At 34.4% G+C, this 12735-nt stretch overlaps 1 protein-coding gene across 2 annotated transcripts in view; it reads right to left on the bottom strand.

The window, feature by feature from the left end:
* Positions 1-3134: 3134 nt before the first annotated feature.
* Positions 3135-12735, bottom strand: part of LOC111702579 (acetyl-coenzyme A synthetase) — a 17952-nt gene continuing 8351 nt past the window's right edge. The window contains exons 13-22 of one of the 2 annotated variants that reach the window (XM_023474316.1): positions 12411-12587; positions 11842-11945; positions 11141-11251; positions 10470-10573; positions 8338-8412; positions 7823-7894; positions 5958-6043; positions 5371-5436; positions 3899-3995; positions 3135-3277 (exon numbers count right to left, since the gene is read on the bottom strand). In XM_023474316.1, coding sequence (XP_023330084.1) covers positions 3236-3277; positions 3899-3995; positions 5371-5436; positions 5958-6043; positions 7823-7894; positions 8338-8412; positions 10470-10573; positions 11141-11251; positions 11842-11945; positions 12411-12587 — 934 coding nt within the window. In that variant the 3' untranslated portion in view covers positions 3135-3235. Of the gene's footprint in view, positions 3278-3898; positions 3996-5370; positions 5437-5957; positions 6044-7822; positions 7895-8337; positions 8413-8972; positions 9066-10469; positions 10574-11140; positions 11252-11841; positions 11946-12410; positions 12588-12735 lie in introns of those variants that run through there. The other variant, XM_023474318.1, reaches the window with a different exon arrangement.

The raw sequence follows: 12735 nt of genomic DNA, 5'->3' as shown, positions 1-12735 counted from the left end.
TGCAGGGGAAAGGAGGAGTGTGCTCTACTAGCCAACCTAAAGATGGATACCAGATTATTGACCGATGTGTCGGAACAACAACATTGGAAGGAGCTGCGACCTACTGTGGATACTGCTGGAAAAATACTGTAACTCCATGCAGGTAAGAATATATTTTATTAACTCTATGGGGTGTTTGCTTTGTTTTTTAAAAGATAAAAATATTTTTTTTGTTAATCATAAGTTGAAAGGGTATCGTTGTGAATCAAACAAATGTCTCTTTAAATGAATGGTATCTTTAATAACTAATTGATTACTCCAGGATCACGAAACTCTGTGCCATGAAACGAGGGACATGTGCTCCTACGTCTCCAGGAAAAGGATGGGTATATTCTGGAACATGTGATACCAAAGGCTGTTATTGCTGGACAAGGGGGTGCTTTGGAGCAGAATGTGCTTTGGAGCAGAATCCTCTTTAACAACTTGCTCCATGAGCTGCAAACTATGGTGAAGGTAGTTCTTGAACAACTAGCTCCATAAACTGCAAACTATGGAGTAGGTAGTTCTTGAACAACTTGCTCCATAAGCTGCAAACTATGGTGAAGGTAGTTCTTGAACAACTAGCTCCATAAACTGCAAACTTTGGAGCAAATTGCTCTTGAACAATTAGCTCCTTAAAATGCAAACTTTGGAGCAGAATGTTTTTAAAAAACTAGCTCCATAAACTGCAAACTCTGGTGTAGGTAGTTCTTGAACAACGAGCTTCATAAAATGCAAACTATGGAGTAGGTAGTTCTTGAAAAACTAGCTCCATAAACTCCAAACTATGGAGCAGAATGTTCTTGAAAAACTTGCTCCATAAACTACGAACTATGTAGTTGGTTGCTCTTGAACAACTAGCTCCATCAACTGCAAACTATGGAGCAATCTTTAAACAAAATTTCTCAAAATTCTAAATTTGTTAAAATTTGTATGCTTTAAACATTGAATAAAACTTAATCATTCCTGCAAAAAAAGGTTTATTTTGAAGTACGTGTAAGACAAGCTAAAAATAATTGAACCTTTTATTGTAAAACATACGTTTGCGAATTTTATATTTCGCTAAAAGAAGTACAAAAACCCATTCCAAAATTTTGAAATTTAAACGAAAAGACGCCAATTATTCCACTGTTTTCTGGGTACCACTGTAAACGGATTGTTCTAGAGAAAAATAACCTTTAAATGCGGATAAAAGTTTTTTTCTGGTGAACAGATCGTATTCGGGAATCTCTAATGTATTTATAGGTTATTATCTCAGCAAGCTGTGCTGTGACTTTTGATGACAATTTCACCAATTAAACATTTTACTCTTCTTCTCTTTAATGCGGTCATATGCGATTATATCCATACAGCGAAGACGACTTTCGATATCAAATTTTATTTATATCAAGCTTTTAGATACATGGATACACAAACAATCTTAAATTTTAAAAGTTTCTCTTGAATTATTTTTTAAACTTGTAATTCGAAAAAAGCTTGCTAACCCAAAAAAATTAAATAAAAAAGTCGTCTTCATTATATCGATATATTTACCTACCACCGTACTTTATTGTAATGCGTTTAAGGTGAAAAAGTTTATTGATTATTTCTGAGGTCAAATTTAATATTCGAGCAGGATGACCCAGTAGGTCACTTGCTGGCTGCTAGCACGTCGATCAGAGCAGTATTACAAAAGTTTTTTACTAAGAAATTAATTCCTCGTGCCCAATAACCTATAAATTGACATACAACATGTAAATATGTGGGAAGATGACCCATAAGGTAGCTGCTAGCTACTAGCGCGCAGGTAAGAATGCTCGAATATCTATTTTGACCTCAGAAATGAATTCCTCGTGCCAAATTACCTATAAATCGACATAAAACATGTACTAAGATGACCCATAATGTAATAGTTGGCTACTAGCGCGCCGGTCAGAATGCTCCAATGTCTATTTCGACCTTGGAAATGAATTCCTTGTCCCAATTTTGCTATAGTTTGATGTATATCATGCAACTGTTATTCTAACTTAGGCCAAACTTAGTACATAAGTATTTAAAGATATTTTCTTTTATTGCGCGCGCGCGCAGACATTCAAGCCTTTGGAGGTGAATTTTTTTAGCGCATATTTGTTTCAAGAGTGCCAAGAAAAATGTTCAAGTGCAATTAATGAAGTTAAGATTGATTTACTGTCAAAAAAGTCGCTTTTTTCACAAAAAGCACGGGGGCGCGCACTTTTGCTCCGATTTCTTCAACACCAAAAAAATGCATGTAATATACATAATTCTGAGTTTGCATGCAAAAATTCAGCCTCCTAGGACAATTCTAAGTTATGGTTAAACACTGTTTAAATTTCCGGAGAGTAATACGTTTCATGCCCCCCCCCCTTTGTGATAACAGTAAAAATCCCTGATAATTTGGAACGCACAACGACCGACTTCAAGGCTAAAGATGCGAGTAAAACAATGTTAACTGGCAGTGAACCTGCTTTTGGGTTTGAGCACAAAAATGTCCATAATTTTCATAATTTTCAGTAACGTAGTAATTTTTAAAAACTTAAAACTTAAAAACTAAAAAACTTTTAATCTCAGTAAATTCTGGCACCCGCAGTGTTTTGGTGTTTTTATGTATATAAATAACTTTACGAGAAAAATGCATTTTTATTCAAATTGAGCTAAAGTTTTAACAACAAGCACTTCTATCATACATAAATACAAAAAGTAAATTAACAAAAACAATAACAAAATTATCATAATTTGTGTATCAATGGGATTAAATTTTTTCTTCATTAAGAAGTTGTAAAAGTTGGTTTAAGTAGAAACATCTTGTAAAACAGTGCAAAAACTATGCCTAAAACAAAAGTGCAAGAACAGCTAAGAGGCTGCGAATTTAAAACACCGAGTTTGCATTTATATTTGCGAGTGTCTATTAGTGTAGACTGAGACTGTTCTGTACTGTACTGTACTGTACTGTACTGTACTGTACTGTACTGTACTGTACTGTACTGTACTGTACTGTACTGTACTGTACTGTACTGTACTGTACTGTATGTACTGTACTGTACTGTACTGTACTGTACTGTACTGTACTGTACTGTACTGTACTGTACTGTACTGTACTGTACTGTACTGTACTGTACTCATAAATTTTGCATATGAAGAACAGCTACCGGAATTACAATTCTGATTCTTTTTAATACTTTGCTATATCATCGAGTACTAGTGCCGCTATCTTTTCCATTTATTTACTGTCCAGCATTTCCTGACGTTTTGAAAACAGAACCTGTAAACAAATAAATTATTATTAATGAGCAAATTTCTGGGTAGAAAGGTGAACTTTCGAGACTTACTACGGTGGTAAGCGATTATATCACTACAATGAAGAGGACTTTTTTATTTAAGTATTGATTGTTAACAAGCTTTTTTCGATTTACAAGTTTACAAGTAATCAAAGAGAAGCTTTTTTCATTGATAAATGCTCTTGACTTTCATGTTTTTGTGTATCAATGCTGTTTAACAGCTTAATTTAAATCAAAATTGAATTCGAAAGTCGTCTTCATTGTATTGATATAATCGCCTACCACTGTAATATAAAAAGGCAGGGCTAGGGTGTAAGATCTAGTATTGATAATTGATCGTTTTTTTAATTTTAATTTTTAACAAAACTTTCAAAACTTAAGTCGCAAAATTTTTGCTTTTAAAAAACTTTGCAATATTTTTATTCTAAAAAAATGGATAAACTGAAAACGATCATTTTAAAAAAGGACACAGAAATAAATCAAGGGGGGGGGGCAAAATATGCTCGAAGCGCAACATTTTTTGCACCCTCTGGAGCTGCTTGGGGGGGGGGGGGAAGTCCTAATCGCACCCAGTCCTGACAAACATAAAATGAAACTACACTAACCTCAACAACTGTGCTGTCCGCCATGGTACTAATATCTCCGAGATCAGTTTCATCATTTGCAATCTTCTTCAACACTCGTCTCATTATCTTTCCGGATCTAGCAAATAAACAAGTATGCAATAAATGTAGTTTTATTTTCAGTTTTGAAATTTAAAGGGACAGACCGGCTATGTAAGGTAGTTGAACTGAATATGCAGTGTTGTGGACAAATTCTTTATGATTCATTTGAGACAAAAAAAAACTTTTTAAAGATCTGTAAATCCTGAGTTTGAGCGCAAAGTCGAAGTTCAAAATCGTACTTAAGCTTTCAGAATTGTTTTTTTAAATCATTGAATAACGACGACAAACAATGTAAACAAAATTCTGCAGTAAACTAATTAGTTGTTTAGGAACAGGTTGAGAAAATAAAAATTAATCTTATCATCGAAAATAAGAAATCTTAATCAATTATTAGTTTCTATAACTTTTCATTATTCACAAAGATTTTCAACAGATTTTCTAGTTTTTTTTTAAAAGACGACATTTGAAGAATTTGCAGAAATCTGCGAATAAATTCATAGAAAATTAGAAACTCAATATAATGATGAAAACAAAATAATTATTTCTAGCACTGATTTATTGACAAATTTCTTTTCAGAAATATGTTCATAACCATCTAATTAGTTTACTGTATAATTTAAATTTTTTTTTCGTCGTCGTTATTCAATACATTAAAAAACCGATTCTGAAAAATTCATGATTTTGAACGTCGACTATGCACTCTAAACTCAGTAATTACATCGTGGAAACTTTTTAAATGTCTCAAATAAATTCTTAAGAATTTGTCCACAACACTGCATACTCAGTTTAACACTGTTCTTTTATTTTATTAATCTTTGCTGCTACAGTTAATTGTTGTGTTCGTCTACACATTTATTAAAATCAGAAAATCAGAATGTAAATATTTTTTGATATATATATAGAGTTTATTTTTGTTGTTTGTGTACTTTTTGAAAAATAAATAGATTTGAAAAATTATAAATATCTGCTCACGTGGTTTAATGGTAAACACTAAACATGTTACATAAATCAAACCAAATATCTGGTCAGAAAATTTAATGGAAACGTGTTGCATGAACCAAACCAAATATATGGTCACGTTGTTTAATGGCAAACATGTTACATATCATATCATATAATATCAAGAAACTAGGGAGGTGTCCAAAAGCTCCTTAGCCTATGGTGGGTAATGGGTATGCCATCACCATCCCTTCTAGGTGAAGGCTTTTCAGTCTGACATAGTTTAAGCCTAATGCCGGACACACGACCAAATTTGAGCCATATGTCACAAAAAATCTGGTCACGTGGTTTGAAGTTGAACGTATTGCTTAAACAAACCAAATACCTGATCACGTGGCTGGGAATTAAACGTGTTGCATAAACCAAACCAAATATCTGGGCATGTGGTGGTAAAAACCAAACCAAATAATAACCTGGTTTTAGGAAGACCTGGCGCCTCCTGAATATAGTCTGGTGTTGCAAACGGAGCAATCTTCTCCCTGTATTAAATATCCAATTAGTGAAAATATTTATTATTATTCTTTCCTTTCTTGAACATTAAAGAAATGTTTAGCTTTCAACAAAAAATATTTATATTAACACTTCTTCCAAAGCACTATGCAGTCAAACCTTTATAAATACTCACCGTAACATAGGGAGGCCTAAATTCTCATCTATTGTTTTTTTTCGTAATCAAAGGCCGACAATAATTTTAAACTGCAAAAAAAAACTCCAAGATATTGTACAACTTATACACCCTGATATACATTAGGCCCCATACAACTGCTGAATAGGAAAACGAATACTAGATGTTAAACATTCCATTTCCAATGAACATAAAACAGAGTAATCGTGTCGAAGCATACACACACAGAACCATTTCACTTAATAAGTTTATTTTCAAGTTACTTGTAAACCGATATGCTTTATAAAACCATCAGATAAGATTGCTTAAATGCCGTTTTTTTACTCTAGAGTTGTATGGGTCCTACTGCATGAATATGCACATCAAGTTTTGAACCTTATCATAGTTTTGAGTTGATCTCTAATCTCCTTTGTGTAAACTTCTCCGTCGATCATTGTAACAAAACAGTACAGGGCTTCTCCCTAAATTATAATTCAGAAGTTTTAAAATTTTAAGATTTCAAAAAGAGACAAAATAAGAAAGTGCCATAACTTCCCTTATTTCCGAAATTGTTTATTATTTTAAATAAATTGGCCCTTACATTTATGAAACACTTGTTATTGGGCCCACTTATCAGTAAAACGTTGCTATAAGGGTCATATTCATATAATGTGCATCAGATGTTTTAAGTCTGGTATTTTTGTGAAATGGTTGTTATAAGGCCCACATATTTGTAAAACGGTTGTTTTAAGGGTCATATTCATATAATTGTGCATCAGATGTTTTAAGTCTGGTATTTTTGTGAAATGGTTGTTATAAGGCCCACATATTTGTAAAACGGTTGTTATAAGGGTAATATTCATATAATTGTGCATCAGATGTTTTAAGTCTCGTAAATTTGTGAAATGGTAGTTTTAAGGCCCATTAATTGGTAAAACGGTAAATATATGGCCAAAAATTTGTTAAAACATCTGGCCCACTTATTTGAGAAATAGTTGTTATAAGGCCCTTATATTTGTGGAATAGTTCTAATAAGATCCCTATTTATTTATTATGGCAACCCTAAAACGAATGGAGTTATGGTTGTTATAAGGATCAATAAAATAACAATAACGGCCTAAACTTGTTATAATCTTCAAGGGCGTACTGGGGGGGGGGGCGACAATCCTGTGTACCCCATAAACATGCCCCCCCCCCAGAACCCTAATATATTTAACTCACATTTATATTCACTTATCAATTGAAAATTTCTTAATTAAACCTTATTCTTTTACTTTTGACAAATATAAACATATGACACATGTTATTACATCCATTTTTCAAGGGCTTTACAAATATATAAATTTTAGGTTTGTGGCTTAATTAATTAAAAAGTTACTAACCACTTCTCATTTTACTGAAACACCGACCCTCCGTTTGACTGTCTGGCCTAGGCATTAATTTTTTTGGCAAATTTTGTTCGCAACTTTGAAGTTGAAAAAGTAAAGAAGTTTTAGTTTTTAGCGTTTTAATGTCAGCTGTTTTTAGGTTACTAGCCTTAGAGGGCGCTTCGCGCCCATCTTCTAAATTAGTTGTGTACATCGTAAAACAAAACAAAAATAATTCGCGGATTTTCACAAAAAATTTCGAGGATTTTCAAAATTTTTAAAAATTTAATGACGATCGAATTTTGATGGAGACAAATAGTTGAAATTTTGATTTTTCATAAACCTTCCGTGGGGTCCCTAGATGTTCCACAAAAAATTTGGGCCCGATCGGTTCAGCCGTTTTGACGTTTATTGGATACAAACAGACAGACAGACAGACAAACAAACAAACAGACAAGCCAAATTTATATATAGATTTAGAAAAAAAACAAGGTGGGGTGGAAAACACCCACCGAACCGTGATAGGGTAAGGAATAGTACTTGAAAGGATTCCGATTTTTTTTCTTTGAAATGCATAGGGTAGGGTGCAGGCAGTAAAAAAAGGTTGGTCTGTGTAAACAAAAGATAGCCCATAAACTTAGGTTAATTAAACTACAGATCTAAAAATTACATTTTTGAAAAGCCCTTGAAAAATGGATTTAAAATTTGTGCTTTTATAGGGTTAATATGGAGTTTAAAACGGAACTCTTTTTTTTCTAAATACCGTTTATTTTGGGGGGTGAACTACGACTGCTAGGGTGGTGACTGGTGAACCATAAAGAACTTCACCTACCTAGGCTTAGCCTCCTGTACGCCCCTGATAATCCTGAGTAAAGACAGAAGAATGAAAAATACCTTAATGAGATGAGGTATAGGCACTACTGCAGCTTCTGCTACTAAAGAATGTTCCACTAACACACTCTCAATCTAACAATATAAAAAATGTACAGGGTGTCCCACATCATACTGAATTATACCAGGAGCTCGTGTATTCAATAGATGACGATGTTTAACCGAGATTTGATAAATGACTATCTATTAAGCACCTTAGACATTTCCGTGTAGATAAATATTTCTACATGAAACATCGTTATTCATGAAACATTTTTTCCTTAATTCAATTTGATGTGGGTCTGGGCACCCTGTACATTGTAAAAGGGTGCAGACAGATACAGCCCCCCCCCCCATCCCAATATTGTCAAGAAATTAGATGGCATCACATTTAAAATCTAGTGTTATTTACAAAAAAACCTTCCACTCAATACTCCTGAACAAAAAAGCAAGAAAATTGTCTTTTTTTAAATATAAGATTATTAGTAACCGCCACTGGAAATATAAGAGAAAAGGACAGCTTGAGAATCTAAATATACCTGAGCAGTTGACATAAGATGACCAGAGCAGTTCAACATATCATCAATCCGTCCTGTTATCCAGATATATCCGTCCTAAACAATATATCATTTATCCGTCCTGTTATCCAGATATATCCGTCCTGAACAATATATCATCAATCTGTTCTGTTATCCAGATATATCCGCCCTAAAATATATATCATCAATCCGTCATGTTATCCAGATATATCCTAAACAATATATCATTTATCCGTACTGTTATCCAGATATATCCTTCCTGAACAATATATCATCAATCCGTCCTGTTATCCAGATATATCCGTCCAAAACAATATATCATTAATCCGTCCTGTTATCCAGATATATCCGTCCTGAACAATATATCATCAATCTGTTCTGTTATCCAGATATATCCGCCCTAAAATATATATCATCAATCCGTCATGTTATCCAGATATATCCATCCTAAACAATATATCATCAGTCCGTACTGTTATCCAGATATATCCGCCCTAAACAATATATCATTAATCCGTCCTGTTATCCAGATATATCCGTCCTAAACAATATATCATCAATCCGTCCTATTATCCAAATATATCCGTCCTAAACAATATATCATTAATCCGTCCTGTTATCCAGATGTATCCGTCCTAAAAAATGTATCATCAATCCGTCCTGTTATCGAGATATTCTGTCTTAAACAATATATCATCAATCCGTCCTGTTATCCAGATATATCCGTCCTAAACAATGTATCATTAATCCGTCCTGTTATCCAGATATATACGTCCTAAACAATTTATCATCAATCCGTCCTGTTATCCAGATATATCCGTCCAAAACAATATATCATCAATCCGTCCTGTTACCCAGATATATCCGTCCTAAACAATATATCATCAATCCGTACTGTTATCCAGATATATCCGTCCTAAACAATATATCATCAATCATTCCTGTTATCCAGATATATCCGTCATGAACAATCTATAAAATAAAGCTCTTCGCTCTAATATATTTGTTTGTATGTTAGCTTTAGCTGGCCAAACGACTCGCCCAAATGGGCTGAATTTTTTGAATACCTCGGGGGTCACATAGGCTTAACAAAATTCGAATTTTTTTTTCTGCAAAAATTCGATTTAAAAAAATCTTTTTTGTTTTCCAACGTCCTACTCATCCATATGAACTAACCTTATCTCTCTTGGCTCCATCCCCTGACATGTAGTATCCAGGAAATATATGAACTAACTTTATCTTTCTTAGCTCCGTCCCCGGGACATGTAGTATCCAGGAAATATATGAACTAACTTTATCTCTCTTAGCTCCGTCCTACTCATCCATATGAACTAACTTTATCTCTCTTAGCACCGTCCCCTGACATATAGTATCCAGGAAATATATAAACTAACCGTATCTCTCTTAGCTCCGTCCTACTTATCCATATCAACTAACCTTATCTCTCTTAGCTCCGTCGCCTGACATGAAGTATCCAGGAAATATATGAACTAACCATATCTCTCTTAGCTCCGTCGCTTGACATGTAGTATCCAGAAATTATATGAACTAACCTTATCTCTCTTAGCTCCGTCGCCTGACATGTAGTATCCAGGAAATATATGAACTAACCTTATCTCTCTTAGCTCCGTCTCCTGACATGTGTATCCAGGAAATATATGAACTAACCTTATCTCTCTTAGCTCCATCCCCTGACATGTAGTATCCAAGAAATATATGAACTAACCTTATCTCTCTTAGCTCCGTCGCCTGACATGTAGTATCCAGGAAATATATGAACTAACCTTATCTCTCTTAGCTCCATCCCCTGACATGTAGTATCCAGGAAATATATGAACTAACCTTATCTCTCTTAGCTTCGTCCCCTGACATGTAGTATCCAGGAAATATATGAACTAACCTTATCTCTCTTAGCTCCGTCGCCTCACATGAAGTATCCAGGAAATATATAAACTAACCTTATCTCTCTTAGCACCGTCCCCTGACATGTAGTATCCAGGAAATATATAAACTAACCTTATCTCTCTTAGCTCCGTCCCCTGACATGTAGTATCAAGGAAATATATGAACTAACCTTATCTCTCTTAGCTCCATCCCCTGACATATAGTATCCAGGAAATATATGAACTAACCTTATCTCTCTTAGCTCCATCCCCTGACATGTAATATCCAGGAAATTTGGAAAAATAAGTTTTCTCAAATCTTTCATGATCTCCATATACAGTTCTCATCATACCTGAGTAAATTAACTGATCAATCAATCAATCAATCATCAATAAACAAATCAAATCAAATCAAATCAAATCAAATCAAATCAAATCAAATCAAATCAAATCAAATCAAATCAAATCAAAGTTTTAGGGAATCCCTACTATTGACATATAATGCCCAAGATTACTAAATCAGGAGAGTGATATGGACTTACAGCTTTGTGACAGAGGTGTCTTACGAAAAAAATATTCAATTAAAAAGTGGATTAATTAATGAGCAATTAAACAAAAAAAAGTGAAAATGACAAATAGATCTTTGAATGGTAAGCCCTTTTCCTAACAGCAGTTCAAAAAAAAAAACTGGACCGATCAGGCCTAATGTTTTTGTGGTAACACACAGAACCACAAGGAAGGTTTATGGCCCGTCAAAATATCAAAACCTGGATTCATTTTTTATTTTTTAAAAATGACTTCAGGTTAAATGCTGGCAGACATAACAACATGGTGTAGCCAGAATCAGAACTACATGCGAACGCGCCTAAAAAATCCAATATGTATTGGACAGTGACACATTTATCTAATAAGTAAATTACCTGGCCAGGGTTGTTTGAAGACAATGTATCCCTCCCCCTCCCCCTCGATTACCTTCCCCTCCTCGTCTAGGATCTCAGGAACTACGCCGAAGAATGGAAAACAAGCCGATCCTAAAAATGTTAATAAAATCAAGTAATTTTCAGGCAGTAAGATGACCTGTGCCATTAGTATGATTTGAAATCCAAAAGGTGCAGATTTATATTTCGGGTCAGGGTGTAATATTTACCAGATTTAGAAGGTAGAAGTGTAATATTTACTAGGTTCAATATGAGTAGCTCCAGCTTACCAGGTTTAGTATGAGTAGCTCCAGGTAGTATAGAGGTGTGATATTTACCAAGGAGAATTGAATAGGAGGGGGCGATTGGGTTTCCGTACACTTTGCTGTAACGTTTTTGGACTGCTAAAGATCTAGTTTTTGCGTAACAACAATAATAAAGATTGTAAACAATAACACAAATGATAAACAGACATCTGGTGCATCTCTGGCGTTAGATGAAGATTCACCGTATACTAACTCATGTTTGTTTACATTAGATAGCCTGCCTTTGTTATTGTTGTTACGCAAAAACTAGTTCTTCAGCAGTCCAAAAACGTCACAGCAAAGTGTACGGAAACCCAATCGCCCCCTCCTTTTATTCAATTCTCCTTGATATTTACCAGGTTTAGTATGAGAAGCTCCAGGAAGAGGTGTAATATTTACCAGGTTTTGTATGAGTAGCTCCAGGTAGGGGTGTAATAATATGTCCACCAGTTTCTGTTTGCCAGTATGTATCCGTAATACTGCACTGTCCCTGTCCAACTACACTGAACATTCAAAAATAAATTTTCGTCCGTTTATGTCAGTTGCATCTTATCTATAATACATAATATCATCAACAGTTTAATAGGACTGTTGACCGTTGAGTGTAGACTAAATATCAAGGGACTTTCCAATCATAGAGAGGCATGGACTAACCAGTGACAAGAAGAAGATTTGTTGAGACACCAGTGTGGTAAATGCCCTACTCCACAAGGGTTTCTCAAACACGTATCTATCCAGGTACAACTCAATTTCACTTTACTATTAATGTCAAAACTGTAACTGATCTCGTGAACTATCAATGCCAAACCAATGGACAAATGCCAATCATCCAATCTAGATTTCAGACTTGAGCAACTTAATTAAAAATTTCCACAAAAATAGATATTCCGTTCTAATTTTAAAATACTCATTGAATTTACTAATCGTTTTAATGAACAAAACCCCGGTATTAAAGTATCCGAACCTACCTGTGGTACCACTGCCATGCTTCAGGATTGATTGGTTCTCCTACTGTACCCAGAACCTTGAGACTGGAGAGATCATAAGGTTTGGTTTGATCCGAACCAAACTTCATCAAGGAACGGATTGCAGTTGGAGCAGTGTAGAACTTACTCACCTTATATTCTGATATTATCTCCCAACATCTACAAAATATAGTTTTATATCAAATATTAACGATAGACGCTTGTTATTTCTGGTATTAATGGGACTGTACTGTAGACTTAATTTCATGTGCATTTGTGTAATGTCATGTCTTAATATAGTTTTATATCAAATATTGACGATAGACGC

Source organism: Eurytemora carolleeae, unplaced genomic scaffold, assembly GCF_000591075.1.
Source record: "Eurytemora carolleeae unplaced genomic scaffold, Eaff_2.0 scaffold257, whole genome shotgun sequence".
NCBI lineage: Eukaryota > Metazoa > Arthropoda > Copepoda > Calanoida > Temoridae > Eurytemora > Eurytemora carolleeae.
This window is presented reverse-complemented; position numbering and strand designations above follow the sequence as displayed.